The following is an 18,373-nucleotide window of genomic DNA, read 5'->3' as shown; positions in this document are numbered from 1 at the left end:
GGGAGAGGAGAGGAAGGGCAGTCCAGAGGGATCAGGGCTGGTGGCCAGAGGGTTGGCTAAAGGCAAGCATTGAGAGAAGCCCTTGGCTTCTCTTTCTAAGCCCCATATAGGTTCCTGTGATGAGGTCACAGGAATCTGGTCTCTGGTTCTAGCCTGACCCTGCCCTGTAACAAGGCCAGCCGCTGGCTCCCTTCTGAGTCCCTGTGGCACCAAGGGGCACATAGGCCAAAGAGCAAATTTTCAGGTGCTGGAGATAATTAGATCAGAGCATTTTCAGTTCCATTTTACAGAACAGAGGCATGGACTTTGCTACAAGGCCTGGGAAGATGGCACTGAGGGCTTGGCTCTGGAGCCAGAAAGCAAGACAACGGTGCATGTGTACATGTGAGAAGTGGTTTTATTCCAGGTGTATTTTCATAAAGACAAAGTCCTCAGGGACAGCTAGTGGCACATGCTTTGGTCAAGAAGAGGAAAAGCAAAAACAGAATAGGGTTGAGTCCCACAAAGGACGGCGGACAAGTGCCGAGCCTGGTCTGACCTCAGGGGAGGAGGGCAGGCCCCTCCACGTCTCTCTGAGCAGCAGTCCTCTTACATTCAATGACAGAAGTACAGGCTCCCCCTCCCCAACAGGCCACATTGCCTGCTGGGTGGACACGAAAACGGAGGTGGAAGTGGATGAGACAACAGAGGACAGGAGAAGTGTGGCCAAGGGCCCCGGGTTGGTGAGCTCAGGAGCTGAGAGGACGCTGGTGAGAGCCAGGAAGGAGGGGACACCACTAAGAGCTCTCCAGGGGGGCGCTGCCAACTAGGGACGATTGGCCCCTGACCCCTAGGACCGAGTAGAGGGAGCAGGAGGGTGGCAGCGCAGGCACATCGGGGAGGGAGACGGGCACAGTAGCTTCAACCCAGAGCAAAGGTTCAGACCCTTTGGGGCTCAGGGATCTCTGTAAGAAGCTGGGGAAAAGCACAGACCCTCTCCTCAGGAAAACGCATCTAAGCACACATGCAATATCTGGGGGATAATTTCAGCAGATTCCTAGGCCCCCTGGGAACCATAAACTCTCTAGGGGGTTGTGGGTCTCTAAGAAAGGCCAGGGGAATTCCTGGAGTAGCTGTGTCCATCCCATTTCATTAGCTATGGGAGGGGCCTCCAGGGTCCTGGTATCAACCTCTTTTACCCAAGATCATACTGCCTGAGTCGGCAGGGGGAGAGGGGGTGGAGGAAAACGGGGCACAGCAGAAACAGCAAGACAAGTCCATGGGGTAGAAGGAAGAGGCCGGTGAGGATGAGAAGGACCCAGGCGCTCTCCGCACAGACAGGAGCCAGCAGCCCGCCTCCCGGCCCACTGCGGGAGCTGACCTTAGGGGCCTCTCTTCTGAAGTGGGGAGGGGTGAGGATGAGGCTTAGCCTGGATGACTTATCTCCCAGGGACTTAAGGAATGTTTATGCTCCAGAAATGAGGTTCCATTCTTACAGGGTACCCCAAGGCCACAATGCTGTATTTACAGGGGCAAAGGCTTTTGAGAAGGCGGGAGTCAAAAACTATGAATGAGATCAGAGCTGTTCAGTGGTACCTGATGGCTGCCTCTCTTTGGGGGTCCTCATGGTGGGCCCAGGCAGGGGGGCCAGGGCACAGCTGGTCATTAAGGCCCGAGGGAGAAGTCTTAGCCTGAAACATGGTCAGAGGCGGGGTGTGTTTAGCTAAGTGTGTCTCAAGGCTGCCCACACAGCCTCTGACTAAGAATGTAGGGTCAGAGTGGAGGGCTGGAGGCAGAGGCCTGGGCTGGTACGTGTGGGAGGAGCTGGGGTCCTCGGGAAGAGACCTGCGCTTTGGGTGGTCTTGCAGCTCTTCTGCCCATGTCCTGCAAATCCTACATGTTTTTCCCAGATTCCAGCCCTCCATACCCAAGCCAGTGCCTGCCCGGGACAAGCTGCTGAGCCCCTCACCTCCTTCCTGTTCCTGGCTGTGCCGCAGGCTGCCCCCTCCTCTCACCTTCAGCTTTCCCATCCACGACGCCCACATTCTCCTCTCAGCCCCCGTGACCCAATGAGGCTGCTGTGTGGGCTTCTGTATTTGTTCTCCTCATTCAACAAGGGGAGGATTGTAAACCACAGCCTGGGCCCCCAGGAGGACCACGGGAGGGGACAAAGGACCAGGACACCTCCCAGTCTCCATCCTACAGCAGTCCAGCACCCTGAGCGCCCCCTGTTCCTGGCAAGGCCAGGAAGGCCCTCCCTGTGCAAGCTTTGGAGAGTCGTGTCATGGCAGGGCTGTTTGCTGATGATTCTGGCAGAAATGTGAGGAGATGGAAAGGGCCCGCTTTACACTCGCCCACCCTAACCCCTTCGGGTCCCAAAGTCTCATGCAAAAGGTACAGGAGGCCCTGGGGCTACCGTCATGTGTGGGGCAACAGCTGCCACTGCTGGGCCGGGGCATCCGCCTGGCACTTGCTGGTCACCAGCTGGTCGGGCTTGGTCTCCAGGCAGAGGCCGCTGGCTGAATGCTGGATGAAAGAGGCTTTCCTCCTCCATCTCTGGGGAAGGAAAACAGTAATTGTAACGTAAATGACCCTGTGTAATCTGTACCCCTTCATTTATCAATCTGTGCGTCCCCTACACTGGAGGCTCCCCACGCCCCTGCTGTGCTATTGCCTCTGCAGTGTGGTGTGAAGTCACTGTCTAGAACAGAGGCCTGTGGGCTGACTCTAACCCAGAGATGTATTTTGCTTGGCCTGCACAGCGTTTATTTAAAACTCGGCCAAGTTGTCACAGAAAGTCTGCATTTCTAGTTTCCTCTTAGACTTGGGCCACTTTCTTCTGTGACATCACTGTTTGGGCCCAGGATCTGCTCCTAGCTGTAGATGGGGCTCTGTCTCGGTTCTCTGTAGTCCCAGGACTGAGAAAGAGGTTCCCAACCACTCCCCAGAGGCACTTGAGTTTGTGGGTTCTGGCCTAGGTGAATCTTTCACTTCTCCAAACATTTCTTTTCCCTGCAGATCTAAGCTGACCTGGTCTGTAACTGCAGCTGGCTGCCTACATACTTTAGCAGATCGCGAGCAAGGCCAGCAGGTGGCAGGAGTGCTTGACTCCCTATTAGAGTCATGAAGGGGGCCTAGGTCAGTGCCTTTTCCTTCTGGTGCCTCCAGTGCCCACATTTAACAATGGGGGGGCGTGGGAGTGTGTGTTCCAGTAGAACATGTTGGAGGTGCCTGGATGGAGGATGGAATGTTCTTTGGAACATTTAGGCAGGAGAGGCTGAGACCCCGGTCTCAAAGCTCAGGGAAGAATAAATAGTGAGATAAGTCTTTTGGGGGCTTCTCTCCTATTTTCTGTCCCATTCATCAATCTCCTATCTTCCTATGCCCACCTGGTCCTCCATAAGAAGTGCAGAGAGCTGGTGACTGTGTGAGTGGAGCCAGAGGCTCTGAGGGGGAGGGGAATGTTCTTTTTGGAGCTGCAGGGAGAAGGGAAATGAGCTGCATCCCACCACAGGGCCAGGGCGGGGCTCTGAGGTTACTGGAGTGGGCACAGAAGGGAACCGAGTAGGATGAAAGGTGGGGAGCCGCAGAGCCTGGATTCCCCCTGTGAATGCAGAGCTATGAATCAGCCCCTCCGACCCACGTGGCCCCAGCAGCGGAGTCTGAAGGTCAAGAGTGGGGTAGTACAGGGCCTCGGCTTTCTCTGGAACTCACAGCATCCTATTGCCTGTTCTCACCTAGGCCAAATGTCCAGCAATGCCCAGCTAGAGTGCGCACCCCCTCTCCAGGAGGTCTGACTGACTGTTATGTCCTAGTACCAGGCTCCTCGGGGCTGCACGGGCATGCTTAGTGCTGCCTCAACATCTAGCCCTGGTGTGGGGTGGATGACTCCCTCCCCTTCCTCCCCCGCCAGACTGTAAGCTCCTTGGGGACCAAGGACCAAGCCCTTCTTTCATGCTTGTGGCCAACATGATCCGCACAGACCCTGGCACAAGGGTAACACCAAGTGCAGTTTTATTTTATGAAGAATGAATGCAGGGGTGAATGCATGAATCCCTTAATTAAGAGGTGCTCCCTAAATCATAAGGGTCACACTTCCTTCCAGTGCCACTGGGCACACATTCAGGGCACTCCCAGCTACGTGGCCTGGCCAGTGAAACAACATCTCCTCCAGCACACTCCTGCACCACCACCCCTGGCCTTGGTTCTGGCAGCTTCCTTGTGGGGCAGGCAGAGGAGAGAGCCCCTCATTTTATAAGATAGAAGACTGAGGGTCAGAGAAGTGACCCCGCTAGACTTGCTGGCCCCATCACACTGTCACTAATGCACAGGGAGACATGACACCACATGGCTTTGGAAACAGGGTTAAAGGGAATCAAGAGGGAGCCCAGATTCTAGAAGACTTTGGCACTGGCCAGCCTGTCCTCCCAGGGGGAGAGGGCATAGCTGCCCAGGGTGCTGTTGGGGGGCCTGGCAGGACTTGTAGGATCAAAATGAGTGGAACCAAAGGAGATTGCTAGAGCACCTTAGCCAGGGTCAGCACGAAGAGAAACTGGATGTTTCAGTCCCTGTGAGCACTTGTGGGGTAGCTGCCCAGGAAGTTACTTCCCAGTTGGCTTCAACAAGGAGGGGATTCCATGGACTCAAGGCTTGACCCTCAGGGAGACCCATGCTGCAGGTGAAGGGGAGCTGGATGGCAGACAGGTCTCACTCCAGGGCAGAGCAGAGGGCAGGAAGCCTGGGGAAGGGCAGAACAAGCTGCGTCTCCCCAATCAAAAGTGCTTCAGAAGTATCCACAGACCCAGCAAGCAGGCCAGGGCAGACAAATCTCTCAAGCACACACACACACCCTGCTCTCAGACCTCTCAAACATACACACATACCTCTCAAATACACACACACACACACACACTCTCTCTCTCTCTCTCTCTCTCTCTCTCTCTCTCTCTCTCTCTCTCTGGAGGAAAAGGACCTGGCTGCTTTTCCAGAATAGAATAGCAAACTGCCAGTCATCTCTAAAGAAAGAGCTGACCCAGGCAAACAGCAAACAGCAAAGAGGTGGAAGGAAACCCCTGCAGGCCAAACCAGAGAGCTCCACAGGCTGGCCAGGGTCAGGCACAGGGAGGACTGCAGAGAAGGGCGGGAAGAGAAAGAGCTGGAGCAGGCACCGGCTGGGCGTCCATTCCCTGCTCAGGAGGGAGCCAGGCCGCCTGCCTCTGGCTGCCCTGTGCCCTGAATGAGTGACGTCATCTCCCTAAGCACCAGTGTTTCCTCTACAGGTGGGCCTGACCTCTCTCTAGGGACTAACAGAGATCAAGTGGATGGGAATGTGTGACTAACAGAAAAGGCAGCCTTGCGTGGAGTTGGAAACCATAGTAACTGGATCTCAGTTTCCCCAGTCGGCCAGCAGTCAAGAAATACTTACTGAGCATCAACCATGTGCTGTGTTACAACTAGGCTTAGGAGTCACACTGACCTGGGTTTGAATCCCAGCTGTGTGATCTGACATATTCCTTAAATTCAGTGAGCCTTGGGCTACTCGCCTATAAGATGGGGAAGTACTAGGGCCTTCGTCCCTGGTTGCTGGAGGATTCCATGTAGAGCTCCTAGCACAGGTGCTTAGTGAAGCTAACACTTACTTTGATTGTGGGGGTTGTCAGGGGCAAGAGATGAAGTGCTGACAAGTCAAACAATCCCTGCTCTCCTGGAGCTCACAGGCCAGCAGGACAAATTTACCCAAACAAGTGTTTCCTCATAAGTAAAACAACAGAGTTGGCCATGACTTGACTTGGGCCCCCAAAATCCTCACTCTGGAGGCCTGATGAGTCTGTCTCAAGCTGGGGTTCCTTTACTGAACTGCCCCCCTCCCATCCAGTGTGCTCCTGGGACTGCTGGCAACCCTGTGCCCTGGGGGAGGAGCCTTACCTGGCGGCCTTCTCTTGGGTTGCACACCTGAAGTATGACCAGGGACCCAGTGGAGACGGAGGTGGAAGTGGCAGCCAGGCACTTGCCCTGCTGCTGGATGAAATGGTCACTGAACAGCCACGTCTGCAAGACAGGGACCAGGAGGGCCAAGTCAGGAAGTATAGTGACGGACGGCTAGGTGCGTAGAGGGGTGACAAAGCAAGTAGGTCATGCTTTTCGCAGACTTTTCTACAAATGACAGGTGGGTGTATGGGTACTCACTCTTCTATAAGTTTGAAATTTTTATAATAAAATATTAGGGGGGTGCTTAGGAAGAGCTAGTCAAGAGGATGTAGCAAGGGATGTTGGGGTGGAGAAGAAAGAGAGGATGTGTGACCAGGGCCACCAGGGAGCTGGCTCTTGCTGGGGGCTCTGTGATCTGCTCTAGTTGGTGCATCTACATTCATATGTTGCCACGTGTGCACACAGGAGTCCCCAACACCCTGCTGCCTGTCATACAAACTGACCACAGCATGCGCCAGGAGAGAACAAGGTGATGTCAGGGCAGTGTTTCTCCCACTGTAAAGAGAAAGTGGGTAGTGGGCAGAGGGCACCTGTGTGACACTGGAAAGCAGAAGGGAAAATGGTTGGAATAGACCCGAGGGGAAGGTTTGGGGGGGCATAGACAGAGAAGATGAGAATGAGTAGAGGGAAACCTCTCACCCCATTCCTGGACAATGACCCTGGCTCCTCTCCCCTCATCCTGACCCAGAGGTCCTAAGCAGCTTACCTGAGGTGCTGGGGGGTTTTTGGCTGATCCTCTGCAGGTCCCCATTCCGAGCAGGAAGTTACCAGCCATGTCCTGGCCCTGGGTTTCTAAACAATTAACCCCCTGCTTAATGATGCCAGGCAGGACTTCCTTCACCGGAACACTGAGAAAAAAAGACAGCTGTCAGGCTTCTTCTTCTGGGTTTATCACACCTGAGGATAGCACCTGCTCCGCTCCCAGGCACCAAGGTCCCTATGGCAAGCAGCAGGTGGAGAGGGTACCTAGCTGGCAGGGGGAGGTGGGCAAAGAGAAGAGGGGAGTCAGATCCCTCTGGGAAGACCTTGCCCCATTGGATTTTGAGCAGCCTGAGACTGTCCTGGAGATCAGACTTGGGAGGCCCACAGGGCCAGAAGTCCAGGGCTCCCAGTCCTGATATGGGCTCAATAAGCAATCTCAAAATGACAGGGAAGGGGTTGCTATGGAGAGGCAGATTTAAAACACACATATAACAATGTATCCAACCTCACAAATGATTGAAGAAATACATATTAGAGTTACTACAGTTTATTCACCATATAAGTATATGGGTGGTGTGTGATTTTCAAATATTTATTAATCAGTGTAAATAAACCCAATACAACAGACTGACATAATTTCATGCATTTAAAGGGGAAATATTTCCTGGGTAAGTAGAAAATGGTGCAGGTGGGTTCTGGAAGACCTTCATTTTAAACAGCTTTACAGTGAAATAATTCATTTACAAGTCTGGACCTTCCTTCAGTTTGCTGTAATTGACATTCACTGAGTGGAACTTGTATTGATCATTGTGACCCAGTTTGTTCCAAGGTTCTGGGTTATTCTTTCTGTCCCAACTGACATCTGGATTGAACAGAGCCAGACGCATGACATGCAGGCTGCTCTGGTACCTCCGGCGCCAATTAATACAAAGGAGGAATCAAGCCAGGAGGCTGCTTGGCCTAAATGAGTATTAGATCTTCTCACATCCTACTAGTAACAGCATAAATTGACCCAGATTTTCTGGAGCACAATGTGGTATTATGTATCAAAGACCTTAAAAATGTATCTGACTTTGACCTAACAATTTCACTTCTGGGAACTTAATATCCTGTAGCATTGAACATAGTTGTGTGCAGAGATTTAGTTAAAAAGATATTTTATTCACAGTGGTTGTTTATACTGAAAGCACTGGAAATTCATAGATATCCAACAATAGGGAATGGAAAATAAATTCTGATTCATCTGCAGAACAGAAAACCCTTTAGTCATTAAAAAGGACTTTGTAAAAGAATACCTGGTGGTGTGGGGAAGTGTGCACAACATACTTAAATGTTAAATAAAAAGGCATGTTTCAAAATATTCTATTTTAAAACACTTTATAGTCCCAGGAAACCATGCTTAAATACACACAGTGTGAGATGAGACACCGGCTGGGTCTATGGATAGCACACCTAAGGGCCTGCCGGCCCAGGGACACTGCGTTAGGAGGTTGTACACTCTCTTGGACTATGGACTCCGAGGGAGTGATGGGGAATCAATTAGAGTGACCATCTGCCTAATTTTATCTGTCTCCTGTTGCCACCGATGGAAAGAAAAGTGGGGGTGGGGGAGCATCATGACATTTCTGGCATTCTTTGATGTGCAGCTCCTGCAGGATCTCCACCAAACCAGGACTCCTTCCTCAAGATAGGTTGGAAGCCCCCAGAATCCCAAAGCCAACCTATTCTCTTGGCACACTGGGGAGGTCTTCACTCTCTTGCCTTCCTGGCAGCAATGCACACCCTGTAGGCCCCCCTTGGAGAGATTGCCTAGTTCTAGAGCAATGTTTGCAAACTGCTGGCCCTGGAACTGAATCTGGCTTTGGATATGTTCTGCCTCACTTGCGGTGTTGAGGTGGTCGCTTTTAATTAGATGGCAATATTTAAAAATTTTCAAGGTTGTACTGAAAAATCTGAATCCAGCCTCTCTTGAAAAAAACACAAACAAACAAACAAAAAACACAGAAGATCTGGTCACACCAAATTTGCATTCCAGCATAGCATTAACAGCCCTGAGTAGCAGCTGCCCCAGGGGCAGTAGTGGGGGGAGTTGCAGCTCCCTGTTTGCCACAGTTCCCTTAACTCCCTAAAGTCTCATCCCCACCCACCCGATTATTTGCATCAGCTGTCTGATCACTGCAGGATTTGTGCTTGCAACACCTGCCAGGTGCAAGGGTGTTAGGAGGCAAGAGCCCATGCCCTTGCTTCCTCAGGGAAAGGGGTTATATTTCCCCTGTCCAGATGGAGACAAGATGGCTGCTGGTCCTCTGGGAGCTTGACTCTGGGGAATGCAGTCAAGGATTATTCCAGACACTCCTATTTTCTTTTTCTCCCTACTCTGTTGTATAGGGATATTGGCATCTTTCAGAGGCGAGATGGGCACTGTCCAAGGGTGGCCAATGGCCACGGGCACCAAGACCTACCCACTGATGCTTATGGAGGAAACCCGGGGCCTGGGCAGCAATCTCAAGACCAGACGCACTTCCTGAGGTGCCTGTGTGGTAGCAGCCCTGGAGCTGCTGGGAGCAGCTGGGGTGGTCTCCATCCCCACCTTCCTCAGGTCCCTGAGCCAGGCCAAGCTGCCCTATTATCAACAGCCCTCTTGAGTCTGCACCTGCTTCCCTCATATGGACCTCCTCCAAGCTGGCTGCCATTAGCCTTTGTGATGCCATTGCATAAATAGCAGTAGGAGCCCCTTCCTTAAGACAGTTTATTTCTATCTGTCAGAAAATTATGGCAACATACTGGTTTTGTTAGATGAGGTTTACTGCCATCTGCCAGGAATTATTGTAATAAACATACAATATCTACTGTGTGATGAGCGCGCTCACAGAAGCTGTAGCTTGTGCAGTGCACAGCCCGCCCTAGTCCTGACCATACTAGTAAAAGCAGGGAGTGAGCAATTGCTGAGGCCAGCTGCAGAACTCCGGGGTAGAGAAGGGGCAGAGCTGTGTCAGGGCTGCAGCAGGATGAGCCTGCATGCAAAAGCCCCTTCCTTCAGCCTCTCAGTTTCCCTCTTGACCATCTGCAAGTGCAGGCCAACTAGTAAGATCTTTCCTTTGGAGAAAAGTTGGTTTCATTTGGGCTTCTAGGTCTCCTTTCTAACCAACAGCTGATCTGCTCCTGGCTTCTCACCCTGAGGCAGAGTGGGCGGGGATAAATAATCTGGATAGGAATGAGGTGTGTGGCTTCTAGCTTACCAGAAAAATGTATTTTCCTTCCACAGTGACAGAAGGAAGAGAAGATGACTTACGCTCCTCATTTAACACAGTTGGTTTCATCTACTCTCCTGTCTTGTGACTGATCCAAGTTTCTGATAGCTTTAAAATTCTCTTCCTCATGGTCCTCAGGGGAGGACAGGGGAGGCTGTGCACGGAGACAGGCCTGCAGGGAAGGGCACACTCCCGGCCCTCCCAGCACCTGCCTGCCTGGGGCCAGTCTGTGTCTCCAGCTGTGTTTTATGATCTCTGACAGAATGTAAAGAAATGACTTTTCCCCCCAGAAATGACAAGATTCAATGAAATTGTCCCCTTGGAGGTGGTCATTTGAGGAAGTTGTTCATTTATGACACTTTTAATGCTCGTCCCTTCACCACTATCACCTGGGAGCTGGGCTTATCCAGGCAGGCAACTTTTTTCCAAGGATGCTGCCATTGCTCAAATTGTTATGGAGCTCCTTGACACTGCTCCTTGACACTGTTCATTCTTATTGCTTGCATCAGTCTTGTTGTGCTGTATTTGGGATGCAGGGTGTGTTACCTGAGTTAACGATCTAGCTTATCCTATGGACTTGGTTACCATTTAACTCTGGCTGCTTCCCAAAAATCAGATATGCTCTCAAAGAACAAAGATTTGCTCTCTTTGAGGATAGACAGGTGCTGAGGGATGGAGTGTTCCAGAAAACCACAGGCATCCTTGGGAGAAAACTGGCAGCAGTGAGAGTTATAGAAAGGAGAATGCCAATTTTGAAGTTATTGCTGAAGGTTTTTTTTTTTAAGATTTATTTATTTATGCATACAAGAACTGGGGTACAGGCCAGAAGAGTGGGGGGGGGGGTGAGAGGATTCACCAGAGACAGAGTGGGAAACAGAACAGGCAGATTGACTGAAATACACTGCTGAGGGGCAGCGGGCAAGTCAGGAGAGTCGGCTGCGCCATGTGGGTAGGTTTATTGAGTGCAATTTTTTCAGTCAAAAATATTTATTGAGGGCCTCCCCTGGTGGCGCAGGCGGTTGAGCATCACACTGTGAAGCTGTCCACAGCCTCTGTAGTGCAGGTTCGATCCCCACCAGCCAGCGAGAATCCCACATGGGCAGCAGACCTCTCCTGCCTCGCCTGCTGCTCCCCTCAGCAGTGTATTTCTTCAGTCTGCCTGTTCTGTTCTCTGCTCTGTCTCCGGTGAATCCTCTCACCCTCCCATGCATCTGTACCCCAGTTCTTGTATAAAAATAAATAAATCTTAAAAAAAAAATTTATTGAGTGCCCATAGATGCTGAGATAAAGCCATAGACAAACACCTCTACCCTCATGGAACTTACTGTCAAGTGCAGGGAGGTGATGAGAAAATTAATTGGCCACATACATGCTAGATGATGAGGTAGACAGAAAATAAGCAGGGAATGCTGGGGACCAGGGTGGTATGCAACTTTTCTGTTCAGGGGGCTTCTCCCTGAGAGGGGGACACTGAAGTCAAGACCTAAAGGAGTTGAGAAAATGAGCCACATGGATTTAGACAAGACACAGAAAAAGACTTTGAAGGAAGAAGAAAGGCATCCTCTGCAGTTCCAGCCGTATCCCCTGTACCCGGTTAGCACACACAGAGGCCCCTCCACTTGAGTGATGCTCCATTTGCATTTTGCATCCTCATTTGCTAGAGCAAACATTTCCCTGTGTTTTTTCCCACAGTCTTTATGATTACAATATTAATGGGCACATAATATTTGCTTAGATGGGTGTATTGTGATTCAATAAACCCAGCCCTTATTGTTAATTGTCTCTTGATTTTTCACAATAGCAGGAAGCTGACTGTCAGCACCTATCTATGCATCTACATTTTTTTTCTTGGGTTGCTGATTTCCTTAGGATAAACTCCTAGAAAGGAGAGAACAGGGTCAAAGGGGAGTGCATGTTTTTTTGGCCTTAGCTACATAACACTGTGTTGTATCCTTAGGGCACAATGCCCATTTCTAGCTCTAAGATCCAATCCACTAAACATTTGCTTCTTACTATACGTCACTTTCAACTCCTGTGAACATCCTCCTAGTTCTCCCACAACCTGCCCACAAAGACAAACACTGACAGCCAGAGAGAGAAAACTTCCTGGGGGGTGAGGGGGGTGTCCCCAAGCAGCTGTCCCTCACCCAGCCAGAGGCACTCACGTGAGCTCTGGGTAGACGTTATCCAGGTACCAGCGGAAAGACTTGCAGTTCATCTTCTTCCTCTGCTCGATCCTGGTGGCCACACTGAAGAAGGAGGCAAGGCTCAGTCTTTGGCCAGTGGCATGGGAGGAAGCCCCAGGGAGGACAGAGGTCCCTTCCCAGCCCAGGAGGGCCAGGACCAGGAGCCATCCATGACCAAATTGGCCACCTGTCTTAAGTCGTCCTTTGACCTAGAAGCTCACCCTAGGTTTCCAAACCATTCCTCTCTCCTCTGTACAGTTTCCTGTTCCCACTCACATTTCAGGGTTAGCCAGCCCCCAGGGACCAGGCTCTATTCTCAGCTTCTCACTCTTAACTCCTCAGTTGGAATATCATTAACTGCTCCTTATATCCATAGAGAAGCTTCATGAACTGACGTTTTCCTTTCCTGCATTCCAAATTAGGAGCAAGAGCCTAATGACCAAAACAAAAACAACCCAGGCTTCAAATATTCCTCAGAAATTCTGGAAAACAAGAAGCCCTCTGCTGTGTCCACAGGACACCCTGGTTTGTTCTCCTGACCATCCTCAGCTACACTGACCACAGAGACTGCTGACAGAGGAACCCACATTCTGAGCCTCAGCTTCTTCTCCAGTAAACTGAGGACACGAACACCTGCCTCAGGCTTTTGTGAGAATCAAATGAAACCAGGGTGCATAAGTGACTAGTAGAGGGTAGGCCTCAGTAAGTATTATTTCCCAATTAAAAGGAAGAGTTAGTGCCATAACATTTTTTATTTTAAGGAATAGCTATAAACAAATAGAGGAAGATTCACTGATGATCACTAATAAAGTTTTCCAACTTTTCTGACCACAGCCTTAAGCAAGGCAAATAGACATCTTACATTGGAGCACATATGCCCCATGCACATTTGTAGGTATACACACACACACCCCTATATCTGAAGTAAGTTTCACAAAGCAATACGTACCCTTCACTGCAATCAACTGTGAGAGCTTCCCTGGCATATTTTTGGCATATTTTGCTAGGGTTGTGCTAATGTAGGTGGAGGGAAGCAGACAGGGATATTGGGGTGCGGGGGAGAGGGCCCACCTGCCAAAGGCCTTTCCGATGGCCGAAGGTCGAGCCTCATAGTAATATTGCTTGTATTCATCCATCCACACCTCTGCAGTGCGCTTGGTATTCCTGAAAGGAGAGGAAGGAGCAAAATAAGGTCACCAGGGCAGTGGCAGTGTTAGAGTTTGGCTCAGGTTCAGCTATGCACAGTACAGGATAATGAGAGAACAAAACTGATTGGGATGGTATAAATGAGTACAGTCTTTCAGGAGAACAATCTGTCTATCTCCATCAACTCTGTAGGTATGTATACTCTCTGATGCTCCACTTGAAGAAATCTATTCTAACGAAATACTTGGCAGCAAAATAAATGCCCATCAGTAAGAGGATAATGAACTATTTCTGTGTGTTGGAGTACTAGGCAGTCTTGAAAAAGGATGTACTGACACAGAAGGATGTCTGCATTTAGTGTGGAGTGATTAAAAAACATGTTGCAGATGGATGGTGCTGGAAGGGATCATGCTCAGTGAAATAAGCCAAAAAGAAAAAGAAAAATACCGGATGGTCTCACTCATAGCAGGAATCTAGAAAACTTAAATAAGGGACCAGGAAAATGAATAACTATAAGAAAGTGAAAATCAAAATCAGCAAAAAACTATGAACCAGAGACACTTTTAGGGGGGCGGGGGCGGGAGGGGAGGGATTGGGGTCAGAATGGGGGGGCTGCAATTGTATGGGGAATATAACAATAAAATTTATTATCTAATAAAAAAAATAAAATAAAAAAAAATAAAAATACACACCTATATGAAAACTTGTACCTAAAAAAAAAAAAAAACAACATGTTGCAGAAAAAACATACAGCATGACCCCGTTTATATAAAAACACAAACAAAAATCCATTGTACATGTATGTACATCTCTGTCCATGAACTATATATTGGAAAAATGAATGAAATGGTAGACCAGAAATCTACTAACAGTGGTTACTTTTGGAGAGGCAAGTGGGATAGGAGTAAGGTTGAGTAAAAGGGAACTTCACTTTTTTCTCTGTATATCAAGAATCAAAATTATATATATGTGTGTATATATATATATATACATACACACACATTCACAAGTATGTATATATTGTATATTGATACTACTTGAATTTTCACAGTGTATATGTATTACTTTTATGATTATGAAAACAAAAATGGGGTGGGGACAAGCAAAACAAAGTGATGGACCATTGGGTTCATGAGACTTGGAGAACTTGCTCTAAACAGGAGCCAGAGCCCAATAAGGCAAAGAATCATCCTTGGAAAGGAGAGATCATGACATTCCTCCTACCCCCGCTTGCCACTCTCACAGGAGAGTGGGTCATGGGGTGATTTCTCAGGAACTTACCTATTCCCTTTTGAGACCTGTGGCTGGGAAGGATGGGCAGATGTTACCCAAGGGAGGGTTGGGATATGGCATCCATGACTGACTTGGTGCCCAGTGAGTGGAGGGCAGCTTCTACTTGGTCATTTGGTGGATTTTCCAAGACTCTCAAGAATAAAGCAAGTCAAAGCAAGGGAGACACTCTAACTCTATGCCTCCATTCCTGAAAGTACCTGGAATCCCAGAAGAAAGGACTGGAAAGGAGCAAGTGGGGAAACAGACCCAGAGAGGTGGGGTAACAGGCAGAGCTGGGGTCTAAAGGGTAGGTGTCCTAGCTCTTAACCCAGGCCACTGTGACCTACCTGATGTAGGTGAGGGCATTGCCCTCAGGGAAGTTGTAGGGGTGTCGTTTCCTGAAGACGTGGCCCACCCTGCTGCAAGGCACGATCTCCAAACTCCCACCGCACATCCACACCCTGAAGGAGAGCTCTGTAGGAGAAGGCAGCAGCTGTCACCAGGAAGAACCCCTTGGCAAGTCCCACTGAGTGAACAGAGAAGGGCTGCCTTCCCTTCCCTTTGGTGTCCCCTGGGAGGCATGTGCAAGCATGGGAGCTCCTTGGCTTGCTTCCAGGGGCTGCACCCACTCTCTGCATTCGATCCTAACTGCTCATCCCATGCATGTGCAACACAACCACACTGTGCCTCACATACACTACACAGCACACATGCATCAACCCTCTACACACACATACACACACACACTCTAAACACACCACATGTATTTTCCACACACACACACATCTTTTACCTGTATATCACACACACCTCTCCACATACATACATCCTCCACATACACCAAACACAGCCCTCCATATACACACCCCTTCACACATACACCGTCCACAAACACAGGATATACAAATATACCACACACACCCTCCACGCATATCAATCATATACATCCCTGTACACACCACATACACACGTACCAGTCACACAGACACACCTTCCACACACATACCATATACCTGACACACACACACACACACACACACACACTCACACACACTATTCCCTACATTTGTGCCCTGGGATATCAGGGGGAGAGCTTTGAAGGAATACCAAGACCCTGAATAGAAAGAAAACTGAGTGAAATGGCCGCATCATTTCTAGTCTCTGTCCTGAAAACCCCATCCAGACATGAGCTAAGAAAGAACACATTTGCTCATCCAGCTCTGAAATCCAGGACATTAGGAGACCAACCACCAAGCAAACCCCAGGCTGCTTCTGCGGCATCTTTCTCACCGGCCCAGGCTTCCTCAGTGGTTTCTGATCACAGGTCACCACTGGCCCTCTTGAGACAGGCTTTCTTCTGATAGTGGTAAGGGAGCTAATGAGGGTTAGCAGATGCCTGCAGTCCCTGGTGGTGTCGGGAGATGCCTGAAGTGGCCACTCTGCTTCCCAGAAGAGGGCATCAAAGTGGTACACTCTGTCCTCCACTCTCTAATCATCACTTCTGGCAAGGCCCCCTGAGCAGCTGACTGGACCTCACATAATTTCTCCTGATTTCCTGCTTTCTTTCATTCTAACCCTATAGTTGGGTACCCTTTGACAGTAAAACATCTTTCTGCCTCAGAAATCCATAACTTTTGGGTTTTTTAATTTTTTAAATAAAGATTTATTTTTATTTATTTATGCATACAAGTAATAAGATGTAAGCCAGAGGTACGGTGGGGGGTGAGAGGATTCACCAGAGACAGAGTGGGGAGCAGAACAGGCAGACTGACTGAAATACACTGCTGAGGGGAGCAGCGGGTGAGACAGGAGAGGACTGCTGTGCCATGTGGGTAGCTCCCTTACTGGGGATCGTACTCATGCTGCAGTAGCTGTGGATAGCTTAATAGTGCTGAGACTAACCCTTTGTACCACAAGGGAGGCCCACCCATGTTTCTTAAGTAAGGACTGTGAAGCTCAAAGGTGTCAAATCACCTTTCCAAGGTCACCCAAATATTCAGTTGCAGAATTACAATGCAAAGTTCACATTTTGTCCAGCCAGCCACAGCATTTGAAACATGTTCTGGACTTCATTCATGAAATTTTTACTGGGGGCGAGTAAAAATTCCATTCTAGTGGGGGCGAGACAGGAACTCAGTAAAATAAGAAACAGAAATAAATACAAGTAGACAAGAAAATGAATGGAACATGTCATCTGTCAGATGGTAATAAAGCTCAGAGGAGTAAAGTGAAGCAGAGTAGGAGACTGAAGAGGGCGGGTGGAATTGGGGTAGGGGGGGACTACAATTTTAATTACATTGGTTAGTTAGAGAAGTTCTCACTGAAAGGGGAGATTTGGGCTAAGACCTGCAGGAAGTGAGGAAGCAAGTCACGTGACTCTTAGGGAAGAAGCATTCTAGGCAGAGGGACCAGCCAGGGCAAACTCCTGGCAAGTTCAAGGTGTTCCCCAGGGAGAAACAGTAGTTGAGAGCCGAACTCTGGGCTGGTGTGTGCCTGTGTGTAGTGGGGGTGGGGGGTAGGGGAATAAGTAGCATAAGGGCTCTGCAGGTCTGGAGCAGTGGAGCAACATGATCTGAGTGAGCGACAACATTTTCTAAAAGGATCCCTAATGTGAACCCAGAAGTTTTTGCCCTGCCCACCCCACCCCCCAATTTTCCCAGTGGTGGCTCCCATCCCTGACCAGGGCTCCCCAGTATGCCTTTCTCAGGGATGCAGGAGGAATGATCTCAGCTCAGGCATACCCTTTCCCTCAACAAAGGGATAAAATGAAAGGCTCAAACCCACCAGCAGCAGGAGTCTCCCGGCTCCAAACTCAGCTCCAGCAGCCGAATTACTGAGCACCTTAGCTAGCCCAGACAGTTCTTTGAAATTCTTCTAAGAGACAAAACCTTCCCAGAACCACTCCACCTTTCAAGTTCCCCAAGCACTGAGCCCTCGCCTCAGGCAGAGTTTGAAGTTAGCTATTTGATCATTCACTTGTTTCTCTGTCAGTCCCCAGACAAAATAAAAGAAAAAGAAAAAGGCCCTGGACGCAGAAGAGACCATTCTTTCCCAGTCCTCGAAGTCTCCACAGGGAACCGGCTTTGCCAGAGCTCCCTTCAGGCTGAGACCTAGGACACAAAAGAGGTCACTCAGGCCCCAAACACATGAAAGGAGGTCAGAACAGAAGAGTCACTGCATCCCAGTTCCCAGAATTTACTCCTCCAAATGCCTGCTCAGAAACTATTTCCAAGAGTATGTTACAGAGGGGAGAGAATTTTACATCAGCGTCCATGCTGGTTGGTTTTGAGTAGGAATCAGGTCTGTTTTAAACCCCTTGGCTCATTTGTGTGCCATCAGGGACAAAGAAGAGAAACACAGACTGACTTTGCTAAGGCCTCACCCCTCAGCAGCACTGCGGAGGCCAGCATGCACCTGCCAGACGGGAGCTCCTGACTGAAATCTGGAAGGCAGCATCCACCTCAGTTTTCCCATCAGAACCCCACCAGCTCTGTTTACTTCTCAAGATATCTAATCAGGATGACAAAGGAAAGACTAGGAACAGGTTCTGCAAAGGACTGGCCCACCCCAAAAGCAAGGACAGGCTTTGGTGTGCTGCTGCTTCCACAGACCTCCGTGAGTGGCTCTACACCATCCCATTCAGGAAGGCTGCTGTGTGGGCTTCCCTCTGGATTTCCTTCCTGTGGCTGACAGGTTCTGCCTGCAGAGGTGCTACCGACACATAAGAGTAGGGACAGTGAAGGTGGGTGTTCATCCCCTCCCAAGGCTGACAGTCGGTGCCCCAAGACCACAGCTCCCCTTAGGGACCTCTCCAGAACATCTTTCAGACCTAGGGGGCCTACACCTCCT

At 49.6% G+C, this 18,373-nt stretch overlaps 1 protein-coding gene across 1 annotated transcript in view; it reads right to left on the bottom strand.

Moving 5' to 3' along the window:
• Positions 1 to 295: 295 nt before the first annotated feature.
• The window catches only part of GALNT16 (polypeptide N-acetylgalactosaminyltransferase 16), an 83,647-nt gene continuing 65,569 nt past the window's right edge, over positions 296 to 18,373 (bottom strand). The window contains exons 10-15 of the mRNA XM_037503567.1: positions 14,872 to 14,998; positions 13,178 to 13,270; positions 12,086 to 12,169; positions 6,674 to 6,815; positions 5,905 to 6,027; positions 296 to 2,535 (exon numbers count right to left, since the gene is read on the bottom strand). Of these exons, the coding sequence (XP_037359464.1) occupies positions 2,398 to 2,535; positions 5,905 to 6,027; positions 6,674 to 6,815; positions 12,086 to 12,169; positions 13,178 to 13,270; positions 14,872 to 14,998 (707 nt within the window). The 3' untranslated portion in view covers positions 296 to 2,397. The remainder of the gene's footprint in view (positions 2,536 to 5,904; positions 6,028 to 6,673; positions 6,816 to 12,085; positions 12,170 to 13,177; positions 13,271 to 14,871; positions 14,999 to 18,373) is intronic.

The sequence above is a fragment of the Talpa occidentalis genome, unplaced genomic scaffold (assembly GCF_014898055.3).
Source record: "Talpa occidentalis isolate TD23 unplaced genomic scaffold, MPIMG_talOcc4v2.1 talOcc4.11, whole genome shotgun sequence".
Classification (NCBI taxonomy): domain Eukaryota; kingdom Metazoa; phylum Chordata; class Mammalia; order Eulipotyphla; family Talpidae; genus Talpa; species Talpa occidentalis.
The sequence above is the reverse complement of the archived record's forward strand: the minus strand, read 5'-3'. Positions and strand labels throughout refer to the sequence as shown.